At 44.7% G+C, this 25,672-nt stretch overlaps 1 protein-coding gene across 2 annotated transcripts; it reads left to right on the top strand.

Annotated features, from left to right (window-relative positions):
* Positions 1-14,491: 14,491 nt before the first annotated feature.
* Positions 14,492-25,437, top strand: Pogk (pogo transposable element derived with KRAB domain). 2 transcript variants are annotated; one of them, XM_052737488.1, is made up of 6 exons: positions 14,511-14,624; positions 15,012-15,364; positions 15,816-15,949; positions 21,033-21,159; positions 21,839-21,937; positions 23,613-25,437. In XM_052737488.1, exons 3-6 carry the CDS (start codon positions 15,818-15,820, stop codon positions 25,073-25,075), a joined length of 1,821 nt encoding a protein of 606 aa, XP_052593448.1. In that variant the 5' UTR covers positions 14,511-14,624; positions 15,012-15,364; positions 15,816-15,817; the 3' UTR covers positions 25,076-25,437. The 2 variants fall into 2 exon arrangements, with proteins under 2 accessions (XP_052593449.1, XP_052593448.1); XM_052737489.1 differs by lacking the exon at positions 15,012-15,364 and having other exon boundaries at positions 14,492-14,624.
* Positions 25,438-25,672: the final 235 nt, after the last annotated feature.

The following is a 25,672-nucleotide window of genomic DNA, read 5'->3' as shown; positions in this document are numbered from 1 at the left end:
TCAGTCTACTGAGAAATGCTAATGGGAATCTTCTCACTGAAAGACAGAAACAGTAACCGGCGCGGGGGTCGGGGTAGGGGGATTAAAAGGTGTAAAGCTCGCTGGTAGAAGTAACTATGCAGCAGATTCAGAATGCTCTAATGACAAAAATATAGTGCACAGAAGAATTATATCTTTAAAATAAAGACCAAAAAGAAAAATAATGCAATATGTTTAAAACATAAAAACATGTATATAATCAACATTAAAAATCTACAAGATAAAACCTTGCAATCAAAACATACTACTAGGAGCTGGAGAGATGGCTCAGAGGTTAAGAGCACTGGCTGCTCTTCCAGAGGACCTGGGTTCCATTCTCAGAACCTACGTGGCAGCTCACAAGCATCTGTAATTACAGTTCTAGGGTATTTGACTCTCTCTTCCGGACTCTGTGGACATGTTTGGGCACATACACATTACACTAACATGCATGCAAGCAAACACATGCACATGCATACAATTTTCTTGATAAAAAATAAAAATATGGCTAGAGAAAAATCACTTAGCCACGAAGGAAAACTGTACAGAAAGGGAAGGGAAATAACTGCAGATGTACCAGAAAGCAGCAATAGACTGGAGCATAGCACACAACCTACCAACAGTTATCTTCCAAGTAAGCCTGAAATCTCCAAGTAAAAGATGCAGAGTGATCAAACGGATTTAAAAAAACAAACGAACAAATATCTGCTCATGAGAGACATGATCTCTAAGGAAAAAAACCTGAAAGTTAAAGAGATACAAAAGCATGCTCTACGTAGATGGAATCCAAAACGAAGCAGGAACAACCACACTTACATAAGATAGACTTTAAACCAAAAGTATGAAAAGGACATAGAAATATCTTTATCTAATGATGGAGGTGTTGCTTTAGCCAGAGAGAAGAACAATTATAAACATCAACCCAATATTAAATATCTAAGCAAATTTTAATAACTCTGAAGGGAAAGATACACTCCAATTCAATAACAATATAGGACTTAAACACATCACCTTCAATATGGATGGATCATTCCGGCAGAAAATCAATACACCAGAGGTATTTGCATCTAGGTAAAATGGACCTAAGAGACATCTACAAGGATTTTGCCCAACAGCTGCAAACATGTATTCTTCTAAATATCACATTTACCTTTCTCCAGGATGTGTCAAAACAACAGCTTCTAACATTTTTTAAATTGAAACCATATTAATTTTTCTAACCAAAAGACAATAAATCTAAAAATGAATAGCAAGAAATTTTTGTAAGCTATACAAATATGTGTAAACTAAACAACTTCTAAATAACTAAGTGACTCGATAAAGGAACTAATAAAGATGGCTTTGATTTCTTGGGATAAATGATAATGAAGACATCACATACCAAACTATGGTACACAACAAAAGTCAAACTAAGGGAGAAGTTCATAGAAATGAAAGCATTTAAAAAAGAAAGTTCTCGAATGAACAATTTATCATTTCACCACAAGCATTTCACCACAAGGAACTAAAAACCAAGAACAAACCAAACTCAAAACTAGTAGAAGAGATAAAAAGATCAAAGCAGAAACTAGCAAGGTGAGGACAAAGTACAAAAACCCAATGAACCAAAGACTTGATTCTGTCAGAGAGAGAGAGAGAGAGAGAGAGAGAGAGAGAAATGGACAAACCCTTAGCAAGACCCAGCAGAAAAGGTAAAAGACTCAAATCCATAAAGGTCAGAAATGAAAATGTAGATATTGCAGCCAGCACCACAGAGATGCTGGTGGCCTTGTCAGAGGAGCAGCAGGGGGCAACTGAAGTTCAGGGTGTCACCCACCAGGAGGAAAACCCCTGATGGGTGAATCTCAGGTAGTCAAGGCCTCGAGACCACAGTCTCCAGATGTCTTTTGCTTCTGCTGTGTCTTTACATGTTTGCTGCTGCTAGCTTTCTCTGGTATCCGGCATGGTGAATGGAGGTGGGGAGATCCCCACTGCCTGTAATGTAGTGTGTTTATCTCATGGAAACATCCCATTCTACTGAGCATTTATTATTATGAAGATGATTTCTTCTTAAGCTGTACTGTCTAATTGATAATAATAATGTTAGTTTAAATAGAGTTTTGATGTTAAAAAATGAAACAAGGAGGCATCACACAGCTAGAACACATGAGTTTCTATTGAGGAGCCACATAACCATGGCATAGGTTAATGATTAAGAAAAAAAAATGAGTTGCAGTAGCCCATCTAGTTTAAATTCTTCTAAACTTTATGTTGGGAGGTACGTTCACAGGTTTCGGAATGCATCATAGCTGAAACAAAGCTTTGAAAATAACTTAAGGTTAGACTAAATGTTTTTGTCAAATAGCTTTGAGGTGAAAAACCCACAAAGACAATCTAAAGTTTTAGCACATAGCTAAATGAGGAACTCTTAGGTCAGGGAACAAGAACAAAGCAGTCCAATTATCATTAGCTGACATGCCTTTCTTGCTAGGATTGGTTGATGACCAAAGGTGATGATTAATTCCTTATACCCATTTCTGCCCTCTATCTCCTGATATAAGAAACTATTGATGAGTGGGTATGCACCCTAAAGATTTAAAGTAGAGCTGACTGATTCTTTTCCATATTTAAAAGTTTAGATTTGTGATTCTTATAAGATTACCTTTTGAGATAAGTGATAAAGTGATTGGTCCTTTCTTTGTAACTGCAAAACACAGCCTTCCAGGAAAAGAATACCTTGCTTGCTTACCACAACTGTTAACCTATAACAAGTAACTTGGGTATGAATGTATGTGGATTCTTGGGATAGTTTGTTTTTCACTTGTAATACATAAAATGTTTAATCATGTAGGGGATATGGAAAACATGTTGTTTTTTACTTGTATTCATTGTAATCATTCATCTGAAAAACAGAATGTAACCACATTGCAATTTTTATATTACCTGAAAGATTTTGCTGGGGTATATAAGCTGTAAGGGAAAGAACAGAGTTAAAATGGCTTAGAAGGAAAACATCAAGAATGAGAGAGTTAGAAGGAATTAGAAGAAAAACATCAAAAAGATAGAGTTAGAAGGAAAACATCAAGAATGAGAGAAGGAAATCACCAGGAAAATAAAGAATAGAGAATGCAAAAGAAGAATAAAGAAAAGGTCTGAAGGAAACCATCAAGAGAATGTGTGAGTGTTTTTTCCCAAACTCCCTCAGATAGAAAAGTGTGGTACACACGGGCTCTGTGGATTCCCTTAGAGCCTTGTGCTGGTGGAGGCTGGTCCCTCAGGCAGTGATAGACACAAATGATTACTAGACTGTTATAAGCAACTGTACACCAGAAATCTAATAATCTAGAAGAAGTAGAGGCATTCTTGAACACAAACACCTAATCAAGACTGAATCATGAAGAAACAACTCTTGCATAGCTCCATGTTATTTGAATGTGAAATGTCCCACAAAGGCTGTGTATTTGAGCACCTGCTCACCCACCGGAGGTGCTGTCCATTCTGAGGAGGTTATGGAACCTTCGGGAAGGGGAGCCTTACTAAGGGAAATATGTCACTGAGGACAGGCCTTAGGGGTTTATAGCCTGGCCCCACTGCCTGCTCTTGCTCTGCTTCTGAGCAGCCAAGTGAGAGGTAAGCTTCATATTCCTGCCACCATAATTGACTGTATCCCATAGGAATTATAAGCCAAAAATAAACCCTTTTTTCCACAAGTTGCTTTTGTTGGAGTATTTTATCATAACAAAAAAGGAAGAAGAAAACTAATACAGACAATAACAATAATAATAACAATAACAAGTAATAGCAAAAACAAGTAATGGAATTGAATCAGTAACAAAAAGTTTCATATCAAAGAATAGCTAATAGGATACTAGTAAATAATGGAAGACTTGCAATATGTTTGGACAGAGGGGATTGTTCCCTTGTATTCTATTATGTTCCATGAGAAAAGTTTCTGAACCCAAAACAGACAAACCTGAGTCCAGCCCAAAAGCTGGAATCATTAGTAGCCGGCCATCTGCAAGTAGCACAACTATCTATATGAATAAGCCAAGGCCAGATCGGCTAGACAATGGTGGACTTCCAGCCCAGCCAGGAGGAAAATAAATGCTCTGTAAATTAAAATGACCTTTGTAATGGCTTTTGTATGCCACACCAGAGGTTTGGTTGACTAATACAGAAGTGCATAATTAGAAGTAGGCTGGTGTTAAGACAAAAACACTAAAGTGTATTTCTCACTGGGTAGCAGGTGTCCCAGAATTCATTACAAGAAGCTGGAGAGTGATGTTCTGTTAGTCAGTGGTAAAACTGTCACCCATGGTGGCCAGAAAGACTGGCATCAGACCTCATGGAATGACTTAAAGTCAGACTGTTGATGGTGAAGTAGCTGCTACCAGGTGCGTTTGATAAAGTACCTGGGCAAACAGTCAAAGTGAGGGGGAAATGGTTTGTGAGTAAATATAAAGGGCCCCTGAGTGTACAGAAAGTTAGAAAAAGGAAACCATTTCACATCAAACTGCAAGAAGGGTCAGTGAAACCTGGCTCCGACCTGGCATGGTAAGACACACCTGTAATTCAGCACGTGGAAAGCCAAGACTTGAGCTGTGACAGAGCACTTGCCTAGCATGTTCAAGGACCTGGGTTCCAGTACCTTCTGCACCCTTTTGTGCTCATCCCTACCCACTCCCCCCCAAAAAATAAAAGGAAGAAAAAAAAAGACCAACACAAAGGCTCAGCAACTTTAGGCACTTCCTAGAGATAAAGATCAAAATATGCTCTTTGATGAGACCTTAGAAAGGACTCAAGAACCATGGAGCACACACACACACACACACACACACACACACACACACACACACACATATATATATATATATATATATATATATATATATATATATATATATATCCTTTCAGCTGCACTCAAGGGTTGATGGGAACATTAAATGTCTTGTCTCAGAAACCTGAAGTGACTAAAATATTCTTGCTTGGGTTAAGAGAGAGAAGCATATCCCCAAAAGAACAGTAGGTGTGGCTTTGGCTAGTAATGCCAATTGGAATCAAATACTTAGAAAACTCAAACATTTCTTAAGAGTTTTATGCCAGAAAAGAAAGTGCTGTACAGACATACATGCAGGCAAAATACCCATACACACAAAAAATAAAAATAAACATTTAAAATTGACTTCTGTTCAATATTTAAAAGGATCTGCAAGCTTTGAACTTGGAAGCAGGCTAAAAGACTATTCTGTCAACAAGAACAATGCATTCCCCATTGACCTCTTCAGAAGAGCTGAGGAGAATGATGGTAAAGGACCTCCCAGAACACAAAAGCCAAGTGCTGAAGAATCACAGATTTTGGTGTAACTCAGAACAGATCTGAACCAGGGCCCACAGGGCAGTCTATACTCCCAGGGCAAGGTGATTCACCAACATTTGTTCACTAGAAATTCAGCATTGTTATGAGTATGACTATTTAAACTTCTATCATCTCCCATTTTTTCAAATGAAATCATTATTTCTCTTATCCTGTCTCTAAGCCATTTTCTTAATCCATAAATCTAATCAAGTAAACCTAATAAAAGCCATTAAAATTTGGACTTTCTGTTGATGGTATGATTAGATGAGGCTTTGGGAGATATTGGAATGTGTATGGGTACTTTTTTGCATGAAGGAGCTTAAACACAATGTTTAAACCAAATTATTGGTCTTACTTTTCCATTTCCTTGTGGCAGTATTATTTGTTGGCACCTTTGTCGTGGCCTTAGAGGGAACATAATGCATTTCTATGTCTGTTGACCTCAAGCCTGGCCCCAAAAGTATTTTGACCAGTGGGATATCAGTAACATCAAAACAAAAATGCAACTCTCACCTCCAAGGGGATAAGAGATAGTTTATTCTGAATTCTAATATGAGTCACTATGCCCTAGAAAAACAGATTTAGGTCACTCCAGAGTCCATGTTCCAACATGGCCACAGTTCTGGGAAGTTTTCATAGTAACTGAACATAAGTCACAGATCAGGACATGTTTCAAATGCCCTGGTGAAAGTATTGAGGAGGGTGAGGTCAAAAGTGGAAGACTGTCATAGGTCTCAGATGCTGTCTGACAGAATATTGAGCTTTTGGTTGGTTGGAAAACTGGTGCTCTGTCTGTACATTCCAAATGACTTTCCTAATAGACACAAAGCTGTAAAATCAGGCACAGAAGACAGCAACAAATGTCTGTAAAAGGGCTAAAAATACACAAAGGTCTTGGCATTAGACTCTGGATCTGCAACACCCCAATCCATAGTCACTAAAGTTCTAATAAATGAGTCAGCTTTGCAGAAGGTTCTGTTTGAAGGTACAGCTTTTTCATGGGAACTTTTTTTCCCCACAGCAAATATGTAAAAACTAAGGATTGGTTCTTTTGTACAGTGGGGTTTTGTTACATGGCAAAACTTTTCCTAGGGAGACACAACAAATATATCTACCCAACCCCCCGATAGAGAAACCCTGAAAGACCAAAGTGCAAATACTGAAGAGACATTAGCCCACTAGAATGAAACAGCTGTCCCCTCTTATAACAGGACTGATCCTAACAGGGCCAGTTGTTTTTTTGTTTTTTTCCAGGGGCCAGTTTGCTAAGACTTCTGCTCCATATTACCCCACCATCCTATACTGACTCATGTCTGGCTTCAATCAGACCCTCAGGAAGTACATCCAGTTTGATAGCCAATCAAGGTCCTACCCAGCCACAAGCAAGAATTTTTCTTGTTAATTTCAGTCAAACAGACCCCTGACACAGCAGACAGACCCCTCACACTGCAAACACAGTTGCTGACCAGATGTCATAAGCCAATCATAAAATGATCCCTATACCAAGAAGGGTCTATACCCAATCACTTCAAAGTACACTTAACCACAGCTGGAATTCCCCTAATCCTGCTTAAAAGGAGCCTGCAAGCTTCTCTCAGGGTTGCCATTTGCCATTGCATCAGATGGTTGACCCCTGCATGCTGGAATTTCTTATTAAACACTCTTGTTGATTACATACATGACTGGTGGTCTTTTATGGAACTTCTTGTGGACCGTAACAAGAGCATGTGGCTCTGGCAGGTCTTGCCCTTCTCCCCATTCCCTCTGTTTGCTAAAAACCATTAGATTACATTCCCTTATTTGGCCACTTCTTCCTCTTGAGGCTGACTACCAAAGTCCTGAAATCAGAAGCCCCCTTTTGTTCACCTAATTAACATACCCAATTAAAATTAAACACCTCATCCTAACACAGGGTTTCCCCCTTTACATTTATAAACTGCCATTTGCTTATGTGACACATCTGTCTCCCCTCTGGGACAAACACCCCTGCCCCCTTTCCGTTGTCCCCTTCCCCTTCTCCCTCATTCCCTACCTCCTTTACCACTGCATCCTAGTCCATTCTAACACAGACCTCCCCTTTTTGTCCTCTTAAAATGACACCTGCAGGGCCATTTGCTGCTGTGTTCTCCCTGAGTCAGAGAGCAGCCACTTTAACTTTTTTCCCTCCTTAATAAAGGATCTCTCCATGAAAACGGGTGTTTGGGTGTGGTTGGTGCCTAATCCAGGGTCTAGAAGGGGGTCCCTTTCAGATACCACCAAAGTCCAACTTGGTGAACCCTGAGTTTCATTGGCGTTACTTACAGGAAATGACTCAAAGACAGCTGCATCACCATGGCCCACCCCAGCATGGGTGACAGCTCATAAAAGCTAGGGAACCTGGGGCACACTGCACAACATGCAGATGAGAAGACTGAGCAGATGCCATAATAGGCTACTCAGTCTTTTCTCAGAGATCAGGCCTCAATTTCAGTTTCCTGAGACTGAGCAAGAAGTTTCTGGGAAAGTCACAAACAAAAGACAATTAATCACTGATGCCCCTGACAGCAGAGACAAGGGAGCTAGGCCACACCAAGCCTGGGCCACTAAGCCAGCCCTTACAGTTAGTATGTACTAGGCCAGCCAGCCTCCACAGCAGCTCAAGGACAAAACCAGGGGCTTGTCCAGGCCTGCCCCAAAAGGGAAAACTGTACCCTAACCAGACTTTAAGTAGCCCTGGCCAGTTAGAACATACTGATATGATTGTCACTTGCTTGAGCCAATCATATCTAAAATGACCTAACTGCCTTAGGATCTCCCCTTGGTTATGCTTAAAAAAAGCTCACACTTCCCTCTTGGGGTCTTTGCCATCTTGCCTTTGTATGGAACGGCAGGCCCCAGTATGCTGGAAGCTTTCTCCAGATAACTCTTGCTATTTGCATACTTGGACGGTGGACTTCTCCAGGACCCTAACAGTAGACAACTCAACAGGTTAGAGGGTGTCCTTTCCTAATGACCCTTGTCTAAACCTCTTCCAGGCATCTCGGCTGGTTTCTGCTTCTACACTGCTGAGCTATTGAGTCTTCTTAGCAGTTTAGGGGCCTGGGAGTCTTCTTTGCATCTTGGCTTGGCTTTCTCTGGCAGTGAGGGGCCTAGTGAATCTGGTCAGTTTCAGGGACTTCCTGAAGCTATATCCTGTTTAAAGTGCTTCCCGGCAGGATACAATATTTCAATCTCATCAGAAACTACCACACAACAGGTTTACATCTGGGGCTTTAGCACTCTGCAGCAAGAAGCTTCCACTAGGTAACTAATCCCCGCAAAACCCAATGGTTTATAATAATATTTATTTTCACATTCACTGGAAAATATTATTTTCAAGTTATCTCAATGGACATGAAACTGGAAACCATGTCCTGTGAGGAATTATTGCAGAAAACAGAGGTATTCGGAAGGAACTTGAATCTTACCATACTAACAAAGCTTTCTGGCTTGGTTTGTTTGACATCTCCCATGAATACCTTAAAGCTTTACTTGGTGATTTCTAAGTGTAGGAGTCCAAGAAAATGTGGAAGGAAGACCCCAGACTCAAATAGTCTGCAAGAGCAAAGAGTGTTTATTTACCAGCATTTTTTTAGTTTTTCTATCTTTGGGCATACTGGGCCAAGTTCGGGACTGTTTCAGGGGGTTACAGGAACTGTCCTTTTTTGGTCACTGTCTTGTGGGGGCTGGCTCAGGCCTCATGCATCCTTCCCTCCTCATCTCTGCCATTAGGGGTGGTGTTGACCAACGGCCCTTTGTTGGGAAAAAAACTTGTTTGCTCTTAAAAACTGAAACCTAGATCCAGTTATAAAATGGGGGAAATATAAATTTCACATAAGTGATTTCTAAGGGAATTGTGGGTCAGATACCACAACGAAAGCTGACTCTATTGGCAGCTAGACAGATTGACTGGACTTGGTTCTAGGTGGAGCTGAATTGGTCTGGTTTCTGAAGGAATAGCCAACCCAAGAGAAATCTTTCACTCCTTTTCACTGAACTGTCGCAGGCAAACCCCCTGCACAAGCACAGGTCAGCTCTCCACCCACAGTGTGCTATGCATCCCTGTTTGAACTTAAAGATGCATTTTATCAATACTTTGAGGATATTCTCTATCATACCATTTAAAGTTCCTTATAAGAGATGTCTGAAAAACTTGTTCCATCATCCATTGCCAAGAAACACTTGGTTTTCCACGAAGAACTAGTTTGCTTTTTCCTTTTAAAGACTTTTTGGTAGGAAAAGACAGTGATAAATTCATGTGAGATCTACGCGAGAATGCTTGGAGGACTGTGGCATTAATAAGTAGTCATACATAAGTTACCTTGATGGATGAGAAACTGGAAACCATGTCCTGTGAGGAATTATTGCAGAAAACAGAGGTATTCAGAGGGCACACTTGCAGGGGCACATCTTACCATACTAACAAAGCTTTATGGCTTGGTTTGTTCAACATCTCCCATGAATACCTTAAAGCTTTACTATGTAATTTCTAAGTGATTTCTAAGGGAGAATCATACTTTACTCTCCCTCTGAAATGCCAGAATCTCAGCAGAAAGGATATGGTCATCAGTGACACTCTTCTTACCCTTTTTCCCTGCCCATCAAGGGTACCTGGGGATACCTACCCTGAAATTGGAATTCTCCATTCCCCTCCCCCAGAGTATGACTATGAGAGCTGATATTGAGAGCTCTAAGCCCAAAGTGATCTTCTGTCATTGTCTTAATTGGCTATCATGACAAACATGCTCTGAAACATGACCTACCAGCACTCAGTTCTTTGAAAATAGTGATGATTCCTACATACAGTTATTTGCCTTTGGGTCATCCAGGAAGCATTCATTACACATCTCATTCTATACCCGGTGAATGAGAATGGTTCCCATAGGCTTAAATATTTGAATTTTTGGTCCCCAGTTGGTGGAACTGTTTGGGAAGGATTAGCAGGTGTGGCTTTGTTGGAGGTAGTCTGTCTGTCACTAGGGGCAGGTTTTGTGGTTTCAGAAGCCCATGAAATTCCAGTTAGTTCTCTGCCTCCTAGTTGAGGATAAGAATGTAAGCTTTTAGCCACCACACAGCACCATTCCTGCCTGCCTGCTGCCATACCCCCCACCATGATGGTCATGAACTCAGCCTCTGAAACTGTACACCCAATAAACTGTCTCTTTATAAGTCACTTTAGTCATGGAATCTCTCTACAGCAACAGAAAAGTAACTAAGATGCCAAGAACGAAGGAGAGTGAAGTTCAATGTTTTTGTCATGGCAGAAGTCATCAGCTTTCAGAGATTCACATGGAAGCAGACCAAGCCTCTTAGAACTTCTGCTCACAAGTCACACAGGGTCCTTTCTACTCACATTCTATTGGCCAAAGTAGAAAGTATATCACATGGCCATGCCAAGTGAATGGGGCACTGAAGTTCATTCTGCACATAACATCTCAACAATAACACAATGTATAACAGTACCCCAGGGTCACAAAGGACAGTCTATTGATTCAATCTGCCGAAGTATCAGAGAACAGAAGAAAGTGGGCCAGAAGCCATGCTGATCTAAAGACTATGGAGCCTCCACTGGACAAGGTCAGAAAGGCACGTTCATCAGAGACACTTCAGTCAAAAGTGAGTATTTTGTGGGATTTGAAACTTTGTGGAATCTGTGGAAGCTGGGTGTAGAGGAGGAGGTCCACTGTCCTCCCGTACCACTCTTTTTAAGGTAGAGTCTCTCTCCCTGGATCTGGAACTCAGGTGTGTGTGTGTGTGTGTGTGTGTGTGTGTGTGTGTGTGTGTGTGTCCTACCCCTCCCTACATCCTCTCAAAGGCTGGCAGGCGGTGAGCCTCAGTAGCCTTCCTGTTTCCTCAGTGCTGGGATTATAGGCCTGCACAGAACTATGCCCGGCTTGTTACATGTCTTCACACTTGGCCTTAAGCACTGAGCCATCTCTCCAGCCACACCTTTCGGAACCTTATAGTACGGTGCTGCTATAATTCAGCGGGAGTAAGAAGAAATCAGACCAACAGCACCACTAAAAGGACTCATTACATTGATTACCTAGGCGTTCTGCTGATAAATAAAGCAACTCCTAGCAGCAATCCATGCTGTCAAATTACTGCAGCCATGCACTGTCTCAGGGATTTGCTTCGGCCACTCCCCATTCAGATGAAGTTGTACTGAGAAGGAAATCACTGAATAACTGAGGGAAAGCTCGTGCAATGCACAATTCTTCCCCCTTTAGCAGTTGAGGAAAGCCAAGCAGACAGAAATGGCTAGACTTAGAGAACGACTTGAACATTCATGTCTGCAGTGCATTGTTCCAATAAGGTACCTGCACCTCTTCAGAGAGTAAGCCTTCTTGGCAAGTAAGCCCCTAAAACGTGGGCCCATTGGCAGTAATTGAAAGCATGGAACTGTTGTTTCAAAGTAAGAATTCAAGGGGCTGTAGAGATGGCCCAGCAGTTAAGAGTACTTATTGTTCTTGCAGAGAACCTGGGTTCAGTTCCCAGGACTCACATGGCGGTTCACAAACCACCTGTAACTAGAGTTCCAAGGGATCCAATGTCCTCTTCAGACCTCCATGGGCATGTAGTGTACATATACACATTGTGCTGGTTGGTTTTTGTCAACTAGACATAAACTTAGACATATTTGGGAAGAAGGAATGTCACTTGAGGAATTACCTTCTTTAGACAGACTTATAGGCAATTCTGTGGGCCATTTTCTTGATTCATCATTGATGTGAGAGGGGCTAGCCTACCTGGTGTTATCATACCTGGCAGGTGGTATAAGAAAGCAGTCTGAGGAACCAACCAGTAAGCAGCACTCCTTCCTGGTCTCTGCTTCAGTTCCTGACTCCAGGTTCCTGCCTTGAGTTCCTGCCCCAACTTGCCTTCATGATGGACTACCACTGTTAAGCTTAAATAAATCCTTTCCTCCCCTAGATGCTTTTGGTCATGGTGTTTTATCACAGCAATACTAAGACATACATGCAAACACTCATACACATAAATAAATCTTTTTGAAAAAAATTAAAAGATTCAAATGGGTCACTGAATAGCTTCTTCTTACGGGTACTTAAATAATATTGGAGCTCTCAAAGACTAGAACTTAGTATTGCTTTTTTTCTTACATCAGAACACACATTCACTTTTGAAAGAAGTTGAGGTGCCAACAATAACCCAGCACCCTTGTCTCCTCCTGACAACCTTCCCGCTTCTCTGTTGGAAACTGCCATGCCCCTCAGAAAAGTTAAAATGAGACTATCAATCAACTTAAGCTGTCACTCCTGCTTTTAAAAGATTAAACTTACACATCAAAAGAGCTGTCCATTAAGACAACAACAAAGAATTTCTAACCTCCCCTCTCAATATTTTAATTCCCGTCTGATGGTCAAGCCTTCTTTGTTCTTGTCAGGTGCTAACATTGCAAAGATGTGTCCGTCGTGCTGTAGTCTATGTATTAAAAGCAGAGCACATCTATGCCATGGCATTTGTGCTTATCCACACATCATGGGCATGCACACACATATAGAAGCAATATGTTTAAAATATATATTTAAAGATAGCTTCTCTTGGGGCTGTAGGCAGAGTTTTTCTGTCCCAGCAGTCGCTCCCACATAACCACACAGAGACTTAATATTAACTATAAATGCTCAGCCGATAGCTCGGGATTGTTACTATCTCTTACAACTTAAATCAACCCATTTCTATTCATCTGTGTGTTGCCGCAAGGCTCATTGACCTCATCTATGAACTCCCCGTGATGCTTCTTCAGCAGCTCCAGCCTCCTCAGACTTCATCCTTCTTCCCAGCATTCTCTCTGCCCCCAAAATCCTGCCTAGCAATCAGTCAATCAGCTTTTTTAAAAAAAACTTTTATTTATTTATTATGCATACAGTGTTCTGCCTGCATCCCTGCAGGCCAGAAGAGGGCACCAGATTTCATTAAGGATGGTTGTAAACCATCATGTGGCTGCTGGGAACTGAACTCAGGACCTCTGGAAGAACAGTCAGAGCTCTCAACCTCTGAGCCATCTCTCCAACCTGAGCCAATCAGCTTTTTAGTAACAATGAGAGCAACACATTTTCACAGTGTACAGAAGGATTATTCCACAGCATGGGGCTGTGGAGACAGCGCAGGGGCACTGCTCTTAGACAGGACCAGAGTTTGGTTCCCAGCATCCACATCAGGCAGCTCACAACTAACCTGTAACTTCAACTCCAGGGGTATCCCGGGCTTACCCTTCAGGAATAAACATATACCCACGCACTTATCATTTAAAATAATAAAAATAAATCTTTTAAAAAAGATTCTTTCCTTGATCAGTTAAGCTCTCGAGTCCTCTCCTGGGAGAGGCCTCTCTGCCTAGGTGCCCGCCCCATCCTCTGCTTGCCCAGCCTAGTTTTCGCAAGAATCCCCCAAAGTCAGTTTAGCACTCTTGATATCTGATCATCCTGCCTGCTTTCAACAAAAATCCTGTTCAGTGAGTTTAGCAAGAATCCCTCAACCTTTGTTAATTCCTCTTAGTAATTTCCCATCCCCTGACATCTACACCCCTTCCTCTTGGCTATAAATCATCAGCCCCCAAGTAGAACTCAATCTCTTAGTGTTTAGTATCAAGTGGGTTTTTGTTTGTTTTTTTAAAACAAGCGCCCAACAGGAATCTTTTAACCGTAGAATCTTCTGGAATAATGAGGGTTTCGAGGGCTCTTGGAATATTCTCCACAGAGCTGCCGGCAAACAACTTCTACACAGCTGTTTCGTCCAGGGGATCACATGCTTGGGAGTTAATGGGCAACACTACAAACATCTTCAAGTTCGCGTCTCTGGAATGCCCAGGAACAGCGTTCTGGACAGAATAAAAACGCTGAGCCCGGTCACCCCTCCGCCTCCTCGGCGGGCTAGAGTCCCAGTGCACGTCTGGACGCCTGAGCGGCGCGCTCACCGGTGCTCCGCCGAGCAAACGCCCACCTCGGCGGCTACCAGCGAGCCAACCATCGGGGTGCACCGCTCCCGCGTTCTCCAGCCCGGGCCCGCGGCGCCGACGTCGCCGGAAGCACCGCCGAGGCCTGCTGACGTCAGCCGCTCTTAGCCCGCCCCCTAACACCCTCGGCCCCGCCCTCCCCTCCCCTCCCACCACGTGTCCTCGCTCGGTCGCCGGAGGCCGCGCTGGGGCGGCTGGAGCGGCTGAGCCGATGGCGCGGTGAAGGGCCGGGCCGGAGTCCTTGTCGCCCCCTGCGGCGACGCCGTCCGCTCGGCCCCGGTGAGTGCGCGCGGGCCGCGGGGCTGGAGCGGTTCCTTCTCGGGGCTGGCGGGGCGGGACGAGGCTGGGCCGCGGCGGGGCGGGGGCCGCCGCCGATGGCAGCTGTCGCCGCCGCCGCCGCCGCCTTTGTTGCGGGCCGGCCGGAGAGGAGGGCGGCGCGAGCTGTCGCCGCCCCGCAGGTGCACGGGGAACCGGAGCTGGGGGGCGTGTGCCGGGGGGCGTCCGGGAAGGGTCGGGCAAGATGGCTGGAGTGAGCCGGGGCGGCGGCGGCGGCGGCGGGCACCTTCGCGCCGGCCCCTCCCACCTCCCGCCCGGCCGCCGGGCGCAGGCCGCGGCCAACTTCAGGCCCCGGCTCCTGGGACCTCACGGGCATTCCTACTTCCCCAGGCCGCCCTCCACACCCCACCCCCGGAAGCATTGGAGAAGCTGACTCCGAACTCCGGGAAGATCTTTGCTTTGGAAGTCCCGGAAAATGGGACTCGCAAGATGCACACTCACTACACACCCAGCAGTTGCCGGCAGTCTTTTAAGGGGAAGCTCTTTGTACCGGCCTGAGGCGGCTTCATATACAGAGAATTTGCGACCCAGAGCGGGGAGGAATCCTGCCAGGTCTGGGTTGGCCGCCGCCACCCAGGCACACCCCTCTGTATCACGGACTTGGCTTTGGCAGGTCCTCTAAGGAAGACTGTTAAGTTTCTGAACTGGCTTGTGGACAGCGCCTGTGAATCTGAAAAATCCAGGTGATAAGTATTTCTTTTGCTAACTATTCAAATGTCCTGTCTAGGCTCAGACTTTTTGACCTGGTAGCACATCAGCACCGCTCTCCTCTGGCCCCAATTCGGTGTTCAGTTGGTACTGGCAGTGGGAAACTTATGCATGTCAGTGCACTGTTTGAAACCTCTTCCTGGAATACTCATCCACTGTTCTCGGTTCAGTCCTTCTGTACAAATCGTTTCTGAAAACTAGTCCAGTTTCTGAACCACAGAAAGCTTTTTAAATATTTGAAGCTAGCCAGGTATATTGTCTGCCCACAACCCCTCTAATAATAATGAAATAAGCCACTTTCCCTGAATCCCTTCCTTCTAGCTGGAAGCAGGCAATACTTTGCAGGTTTGTGTGCGCCCCAGGCACCCTCTCACGGTCTGAGAGTTCACACTGACACCTGACATGTCTGCTAAATCTTGCATGCAGAGATGGAGTCCCCAGCCTACCCTCTAAATTTGACTCTGAAAGAAGAGCAAGCAAAGGAGATTCAGATCCGAGAATTGGAGGATGGCCCCCTCATAGATATGCAGAAAGTACAAATTTATTCAAAAGGCGCATGGGTAAGTAAGAGGGTGTGGGATCCAGCCTGAGAGCTGGGCTTGCTCTAGGCCTCCTCCTGGGGCAGACATGGGAAGTAAAAATAGCCCCGACTCATGTGCTCACATTCCTGAGAAAACAGCCCTGTGGCTTCAAAAGGCAGTGCAAATAAGGGAGGGAGGGAGGAGGTCGAGGTGGAAACAGGGCCTCCAGCGCCGATGCCGAGTTCAAGTCTCAGAAACTGAGACCTTGTCTTCTTGTCACTCTCATTCACCTGTTTCCTATGTGCCTGACGTAATATCATCATAGATATTGTAGGCACCAAACGTATGTAAGACTTGGGTCATTGAGTTAATATGAGGAGAATTTAGGCAGAACAGTTGACACCCAGTGCTCTATGTCCCCCAGGTGTAAGTGGAAATGCTAAGCTCCAAGGGACACACAAGTGTAAGTGCAACAGTATTGAATACATACATTTATTTGCAGTAGTTACTGGAGTCATGGAAATTGAGTATGAGCGGTAAACATTTTAAATAAGCAATAAATTGACATTGCTTAGTTTTTTTTTTATTGCATATAAACATTATCAGTATCATCAGTACATAATATTCTTTGTGCCCAATAAAAGGGAAACCCTTCATCGTAGAACACAGAGCCGCAGGCAAAGAAGTAGAAAGACCTTTCTTCCAAATGCAGAACCTCAGGTACTAAAAGATGTCTGCTTTGCTGCCCAGATCCTGTGTACACTGACTTCCTGAGCTGCAACCCTCCCAGGTGGAACGTGTTGTGTCTCAGTGTAAACTGTCCATGCACCACCAGGCTCTGGACTTACTGGTCTGGAGCTGTGCTGCCTTTGACCTATTCATGTTTGTCCACCCTGTCCCTCCCCAGTTCTGGCAGCTTGAAGACCTCAAAGCAGCAGAAACCCTGGATTCTGAGGCTAAGGTGAACAACCCAAATGGGCTGGAGCAGTATGGAAATCAGGTGCAGTCAAAGTAGACAACTGATTGTGTTGAGCAAATGAGAAAAGCCAGGTGAGGTGCATGCCTGGCCCAGGAAAGAAAGAAGGGAGTAGAGAGGCCGGAGACTGGAGAAGGAAGCCTGGCAGCTTGAGAGGTGGGACTGGATTTGGGCATTTGCAACCTCTAGGAAGTCTGCTGCCCATTGACAGCTACTGCCCAGTGTTAAGACAAGTCCCTGCCTTCATGGAGCCCCCAATCTCAGAAGGGAAAGGAGCCTGACAGGGCAGTGGCGGTCAGTTCACATGCAAAAGCAGGGAAATCTCATTCAGGCCTGAGAGTGTGCTTCCTGGAGGAAGCCTACTCTTGAGCAGTGGACAGTTTTGCCCCCTCCCTACCCTGGAACATATGCAGTATACGGAGATGACTTTAGTAGAGGTTGGGTGTGAGGCCCTACTAGCATCCTCTGTTCGAGCCAATGCACCTACAATGCAATTGAAGGTACCCTGCGCATACAACAAGGAACTGGGTAGTCCAAAATGTCAGTAGTATATGGTTGAGACACTGATCTGGCACATTAAATTAGGAGAAGAACAACGTAGAATCTGTATTTTAAATGCATATTTTGATAATAATTAAGATGGTTCATAAGAACTACTCACGTGTAAGCTTGCTCTCTAGTAGAATTGGAGTAGAAATACAGTTTCAGTAGAAAGAAAAATATACTTTGAACTGAGCCTTATATTGAGTGGATGAAGAAAGGGAAGGGAGAGAGGTTCCACTCCAGGCAAGAGAACAGCATGATCAAAGGCATGGGGGAGAGAGGCTGTGGGTGGAGCTGAGACACCCCTGAAGCTGGAACCTTAAGTGTGAGACAGGCAATAGCAAAAGGTAAGCCAGGGGACATGGTGTGCTGCACTGCGCAGTTAGAGCTGGCCTGAGTAACTCTGAGGAATGAGTCTTTTCTGGTTTGGTTTGGTTTGGTTTGGTTTGGTTTGGTTTTGGTTTTTTCGAGGCAGGGTTTCTCTGTGTAGCTTTGGAACCTGTCCTGGAACTTGCTCTGTAGACCAGGCTGGCCTCGAACTCACAGAGATCCACCTGCCTCTGACTCCTGAGTACTGGGATTAAAGGCGTGCACCACCACAGCCGGTGGAGGAATGAATCTTAAGTGAGCCTACATTAATAGGGCTCTGTAGAGCAGAGCTGGGAAGGATTACATACTACAGTCACCTTGGTAAGGCCAGAGCAGCCTGAGACAGCACTAGCTTTGGAATCAGACTGTAGCTGTATGAATTCAGCCAAGCTACTTAGCCACTATTTCCTTAACCATAAAAGTTGAGTAGCAATCCCCATATCCATACCTTATTTAAATAATAAAAAGAGATAATATGTTTATGTGCATGGAAATACCCCAGGCAGTGCCTGACCCAGCAGGGGCTCCATTGATGCAGAGGTTCCAACTCCCCTCAGATGCCTATTATGTAGTAGGTCTCCAAGTGTGAAGTGCTTTACAAAACAGTTACCCTTGGAGGTAAGTATGGGAATGCCAGCTTCCCAGGAGAGCAAGGCAGTCCACACAAGCTAAAGATGAGCCCTTAATCATGTGAGAGAGGAAGGACAGGAATTGCAGGTTCTTAGCTGTTAGGCCAAGGAAGGATGACTGAAGCTTGAGCTGCCTGCAGACTGCCTGGCTTCTCAGTTTTAACTAGATCCAGCACTGTTTACCTTCCGTTGTCTTTGATCAAATAAAAGGTCTGTGTAGCAGGGCTCAAAGTCTTGCCTCATCTTCACAGGGCTCTGGGAAGACTTTCTAAGCCTCTCTGTTGTGCCTGGGGTGGGGTGCATGTTGTGGACTTGTTTGAAGATCCTCTAGCCACGTGATAATTAGGAGAGGATGAGTCCCCACACCAGCTCTTGAAAGTCAATATTTATCCAGGTCTAGAATGTGTTACCTGCTCTGCAGGGATTGATATAATTAGGCCTGCATTCTTCTGTCAGTGAACGGAAGGAGATTATAAATAGTTATGGCCTAGATCTGGAACTTGTAAGGGAGTGAAAGGCCAAAGAGAGAGTTGTTTAAAATCTTGGGTAGTAGGAATAGAAAACACTGGAAATTCTCTAAGTTGCCTGGTTTCCAGAATGAGGAAGTCTGAGGAATACCTAGGGACCACACCATTTTTATCTCCTTCTCTTTCACATGTAAAGAATTTTTATTCAATTTTACTCCAAAGAGTTGACTTGATTTTTTTGGCAAATAAAATTTTAATTGTTTAAAACTGTTCCAAGTATGACAAGAGAAGAGAAATCCAAAGGTAATCTATTTGTCTCAATAGCTCATTCAGTAATACGTGGTATGTGCCTACTAGCTACAGCAGTAGTTTTCAACCTTCACAGGGGTTGCAGATATCCTGCATGTCAGATATTTACAGTTCATAGCAATAGCAAAGTTACATTTATGAAATAGCAATGAAATAATTTTACCATTGGTGGTCACCACAGCATGAGGAACTGTATTAAAGGGTCACAGCATTAGGAAGGTTGTTCTGAACTAATGAGCTATAGGCGCATCCTAGGCTCAGGGAAACAAAGTCAGCCCAGGCTCTTTTCAGCAAAGTCAGATCAAAGTGATGAGCAGAGTCGTGAAACCAAATGCACAGTGTGACAAGGCACCAGAGTGTTGAGCATGGCACATCAAGTGTTGTGCAGGTGTGCATACAGCCTGGAGACTAGTGTTGCCTGGCCTGGGTCTTGGCAGACAGGTGGGTGTGAAAGAAGAGGACCTCAGGGGCCAAGGGGAAGAGTGGGCAGAGGTGTCTAGGCATCAGGGAGCAATGAGCAGTTAATACAGCTGCAGCATAGGTGGAGAGTCACTCAGAAGAAGCTTTCTCCTCTCGTGAGAGCCTAGGACTCACACAGTGCTGGGTCCACATCTCAACCTTGCCTCTGTTGGCTGTGTGTCTTTTGTGTGTGTGAGGATCCTCTGAGCCCATCCCCCAGCCCTTGCTAAACTGGAATATCTTTGCTCCTCTGTGAGATTCTTGGGGGAGATCAGGAATCAGTTATAGGGCCTGTCCTAGTAAATATTCCCATAGAGAAGAGAGTGTGGTGGTGGTAATATAGGAAGTAGGCCTAGTTAACAAGGGAAGAAAGGCCAGGATGTGTGAGTGATTGACAGCTTGACTCTGAAGAGGCTGTAGGCCGTCTATATACTGACTTTTCTAAGCTAAGGAGAGACAATATGATCACCCAAGCCAAAGATACAGCTTTGAGGGAGTTTGAAGGAGAGTGCAGGGTGGACAGCCTGAAAGGAGCTCACTAGAGATTTCCTAACACTAAATTTGAGCTTTGGAGTAGGACTTTCAGTGCCACAAAAGGAAAATGCAGAAGAAAGAAAAGCAAATCCATTGGGAAAGTACAAGATTTTGGTTGCTGGCCATCTTTAGCTAGGAAGGCACTCCCTCCTTTTGGAATCCAGAAAAAGGATGGATGAATGGGGGAGGAAGCAGAGAGCCTAGTCTGGCAGACATGCCCACCATTTTGCTGGGATCTCATTCTGTAAGTGAAGCCCAAATTACCCCTTCTCTGCTACTTGTGCTCCTATAGATTGGAAGGGCCTAGTAAAGTGCCTGCTCTGGCTGGCTCTCCTCAGGATAGCTTTGGTCTTGAGTCAACAGTAGGAAGTGTTGACTCTTACAGAAGAGGAAAGTCTGTGTGATCCACAAAGATACCGTGGAAAGCAGTAATCCTGTTCAGCTTGAAATCCAGCCACCTGTGCTTAGGGTCTCTGGCTGGGAAATAGGGAAGTGTAGGTTGGGATGACATCTTCGTGGGGATACTTATTTGGGGTGTGGCTGGTTCTTGACTTTGTGAACTGTGAGCAGATAGCATGCAGTACCTGAGGAGATGATGCCCAGGGTCCCCGAGCCTGAGGATGACAGCTGCTGTGGTGGGACTCAGGAGGGCCTGCACACACCCCGTTCCCAAGAGCAATGAGAATGGACAGACCGTTCCCTCTGGGTGAGAGCCCTGACCTGACCTGTGAGAGGAAAGGCTGTGCTCTACCCACTTGTCTGTCACAGCCCAGCAGATGTGAACATCTGTGTGCATGTACATACCAGTCATTGAGAAAGTACTGTTTGTGTTCCAGGTACCAGCCCTATTTGAGGAGGTGGCCATATATTTTTCGGATGAGGAGTGGGAAGTTTTGACAGAGCAACAAAAAGCCCTCTACCGGGAAGTCATGAGAATGAATTATGAGACTGTCCTGTCCCTGGGTAATGCTTTGTTTTCCTTTGTCTCTGGGAAGCTCAGGACCCAGAGAACTGTATCACTGTCTCTGTCTTCTATGCTGTGTCCAGTCTCCTCATCTGAATAGGACTTCCCTCCCTGTGCCTGTCCCAGCTTCTTTTCCTGGTTTTGATTTGGACAAGACATACAGATTACGCCCTTCTATTTGGAAACTTGTATTACCTCTTAGAACAGTCCTCATTAGGTCCAAGTGTTCCCATTACTTAAAAAAAAAGTGTAGCCTTCAAAATGCCATCATAGATCTAGGCCTTTGTTTTCTTGATCCTTGGGAAGGAAAGCTTTGTTGTCCTATCAGCCTCGGACACTTGGGGATACATCCAAGAGTACTCCCCCAAATACACACACTGACATCATCCCTCTTCTCAGAGTATAACCATTTTGGAGAATTTTCCAGTTTTGATCAGTTGGGTTCTGAAATACTGATTGTTTCAATGGCTGTATCCATCTACCTCCCTGCTAGTCACTGCATGGCTGTTGCTAGTCCAGCTCCATTAGCAGAGATCCAGGAATGCCCGGACAGACTGCTTTCCATCCTTTATGTCTTTAAGGATCACCACGCTCTGTTCCCATCTTCTACAGTGGGGGTGAAGGTGTTTCTTACTCGGTAAAACACAGCTGTTTCCCTGCTTTCTTTCTTATGAACAGAATTCCCATTCCCTAAGCCAGACCTGATCAGTCGGTTGGAAAGGGAAGAGGAGTATCCTAATTCTGATGAGTGGCGGCTCCAGGGAGTAACGTTTGCAGGTAATGAGTGAACAGTTCGACATACACCCAAGGGAAACAAGCTGGGTTTTCAATTTCCATGCGTATTCTGTAGAGTATTTAGGAGTGAGGCACAAAGATTATGTGTAGGCTTTGGAATGTAAAGATCCCCCTTTCTAGTATGGACTTGGGGTAACGTCTTTCTCCTAGGCCTCCATTTCTTCATTATTGGTCGTGAGTTTACACTTTGATGTGCAACCTGGTGTGTGGATGAAGTGAACTGAGGCTGATACGCATTTGGTCCACACCTGAAAGAGCATGGCTACTTTGGTCCATGCCATATGCCTCTACAAATTAGGCATGATGAGAGGAAAGGCAAAGCACATTTGTAGATTGAGTTACTCTAGGCTTTCTCTTCCATTCTGGGTAGGAAAGGCACCAACAGCTATAGTACACATTTGAATAGTTATTTCTAAGAAGTACCTAATTTATCAAAAGAAATGGTTGGAAAAATACATTTAATCCCAACACTTGGGAGGTAGAGGCAGGAGGATCTGAAGTTCAAGGTCATCCTTGGCCAGCCTGAGCCACATGAGACTATCTTGAAGGAAAAAAAAAGTATGTGTGTAAGTGCACCCACACACACCTACATACTTACACTTACATATATATGTGTATCATAGTTTTGAGACTACCAAAATATATTTGCTCTTCTCTATGGTTGGGTTTAAAATGCTGTATTTCACAGATTCCACAACGTGCTTTCCTTTTTGTTTTACTAACATTGCAATTGAGAATGCCTCTTAAAATGAATGGCATGTGAGAGCTAATTTTTTTCTTCTCTACATAATAGTGCGTTTTATAGCTGGTGGCCTTTATGTTTGGAAGATGCAGTAATCGCCATAAACCATGTTTCCTGTGACTGCCTTCCAAATGTAAATGTACGATGAAACAGCTTCATCTTTGCTGTGCAGGAACCAGGTGTCTGCATTATAGGCTTAATTTTGCTAACACGGGTTTTGCCATAGATTTGTTTCTATTGTTCTTAGCGCTTGCACAGTGCTTCCAGATTTTTGTAATATTAGGTAGTAGTATGGATACATTTGGTTTCCCATCCACATAAACATTGGGTGATGCTGGTGGTGTGGGAGTGGGGATCGACCCTAGGGCCATGCCATGCTAAGTAAGCGCTAGCCCCAGCTGTCTTTTTTTTCCTTCATGTTTTGAGACAGTGTAGCCTAGTGTGGCATTGAGTAAGCGCTAGCCCCAGCTGTCTTCCTTTTTTTTTTCTTTATGTTTTGAGACAGTGTAGCCCAGTGTAGCACTGAGCTTGTGAACCTCCTGCCTTTGCCTCCCACATAGCTGGGATTACAGGTCTACCCCACCAGGCCCACACATAAACATTGTTTTCATCCAGACATGGCCCCGATATTGTTTGCTCCAGGCTTAGTACCTATATTCAGTTCTCTTGTCACTGCCTAGCTTGGTGACCTTGATATTTCATAGCATCTGTGGTCTCTGCTCAACTGCAAAGGTCCTCTGCTACACACAGTATCCGTGGTAATGGGACATAGGTAAGGACTTAGGCTGTATTATTTGTTAAACTTTTGGTTCACTTTTGATGAGCTCCAGATTAAACATTATGACCTCCCCAAATCTATGAATAAACCATTTTACCTACTGGCACTATTTTTGACCCTCCTTATTTGTCTTCTAGAAAATGAAGAATCTGACTTTACGACTCCACATTGGGCAAGCCCAGTGAATGCCACCACCTATTTCCCTCAACCTCAGCACTTCAGCAGCTTTTGGCAGCTGACTCGGGACATCACTGAACTGCCTGAGTGGAGTGAGGGGTACCCCTTCTACATGGCCCTGGGCTTCCCAGGGTATGACCTCTCAGCTGATGACTTAGCTAGCCGGTTTCAGTTCAGTCGGGGCATGCGCCGCAGTTATGATGCAGGGTTCAAGTTGATGGTGGTAGAGTATGCTGAGAGTACTAACAACTGTCAGGCTGCCAAGCAGTTTGGAGTATTAGAAAAAAACGTTCGAGACTGGCGAAAAGTGAAGCCACAGCTCCAAAATGCCCATGCCATGCGGCGGGCATTCCGAGGCCCCAAGAATGGGAGGTTTGCCCTGGTGGACCAGCGTGTGGCCGAGTATGTCAGATACATGCAGGCCAAAGGGGATCCCATCACCAGGGAGGCAATGCAGTTGAAAGCTCTTGAAATTGCCCAGGAAATGAACATTCCAGAGAAAGGGTTCAAGGCAAGTCTGGGCTGGTGTAGAAGAATGATGAGAAGGTATGACCTATCTCTGAGGCATAAAGTGCCGGTTCCCCAGCACCTGGCCGAGGACCTGACTGAGAAGCTCTTCACTTACCAGCAGAGTGTGCTGACTCTGCGCCGGACACATGACTACGAAGTGGCCCAGATGGGCAATGCAGATGAGACACCCATCTGCTTAGAAGTGCCCTCTAGAGTGACTGTTGACAACCAGGGTGAAAAGCCTGTCTTGGTTAAGACACCAGGTAGGGAGAAATTGAAGATCACAGCCATGCTGGGTGTCTTGGCTGATGGGAGGAAGTTACCCCCATACATCATTTTGAGGGGGACATACATCCCCCCTGGGAAGTTCCCCAGTGGCATGGAAATCCGCTGCCACCGATATGGGTGGATGACCGAGGACTTGATGCAAGACTGGTTAGAAGTTGTGTGGAGACGGAGAGCCGGAGCTGTGCCCAGACAACGAGGAATGCTGATCCTGAATGGCTTCCGGTGTCATGCCACTGACTCCGTGAAGAGCTCCATGGAAAGCATGAATACAGACATGGTGATCATCCCAGGGGGCCTGACCTCCCAGCTGCAGGTGCTGGACATGGTGGTCTACAAGCCTCTGAATGACAGTGTTCGGGCCCAGTATTCCGACTGGCTTCTGGCGGGGAACTTGGCACTGAGCCCCACTGGAAATGCTAAGAAGCCACCCCTGGGCCTCTTCCTGGAGTGGGTCATGGTTGCATGGAACAGCATCTCAAGTGAATCAATTGTCCAGGGGTTCAGAAAGTGCCACATCTCCAGCAACTTAGAGGAGGAAGATGACGTCCTGTGGGAAATTGATAGCGACTTGACCAGAGAAGCACCAAAAGACTCTGATGCTGAAAATGGGGCTGAGGGTAACTGAAGAAAGAGTTCAGGTAACTGGTCAGGAGTGGATCTCTCGTCACCGTTGCTCCGGTCATGGCCAGCACTCACTTCTTTTCTGGCCATTAGTTTCTCTTTTCAAGTTCTCTTTAAATAAGCCTGCCATGCCAGTGTAGACAGCAGGTCAGCAGCATTCTCTCTTTGCATTTTATTCTGTGGCCTGGATCCAAGAGCGCTTGTGTAGTGGGTAAGAAGAACAAGGAGCTGCCAGAGCACTTCACATGAGAGCAGTACCACGGCTAAAAGTGACTTGGGCATAGAAAGCATAGTCCGACACTGTTCTGTTGACAAAAAGTTTATCTGAAAAGATAACTTCCTTCTCTTATAAATGCTGAACTTTCAGGGCTGATCTGTTTACTTGCATTACTTAACACAGTTGCACTGCCTTTTGCTCATCTGCAGGACCATGACCCAGGGAGAGAATGAAGTCTGCTTTTAGTACCTCTGAGCCTCAGGTCTGAGTCCTAGGGTGGTCATACCATGCCCACCAGGGAGATAATAATATGTATTGTTTGCTTTCCTCTAGGAGGGTTGAGAGTTTTAAAACATCCTAGTCTCATGGAACTTCAGATGGGGT

Source organism: Peromyscus californicus, unplaced genomic scaffold (assembly GCF_007827085.1).
Source record: "Peromyscus californicus insignis strain IS unplaced genomic scaffold, ASM782708v3 Scaffold_14__1_contigs__length_90479793_seg_2, whole genome shotgun sequence".
NCBI classification, from domain to species: Eukaryota; Metazoa; Chordata; class Mammalia; order Rodentia; family Cricetidae; genus Peromyscus; species Peromyscus californicus.
Note: the sequence above shows the minus strand (reverse complement) of the source record. Positions and strands in the feature narration are given on the sequence as shown.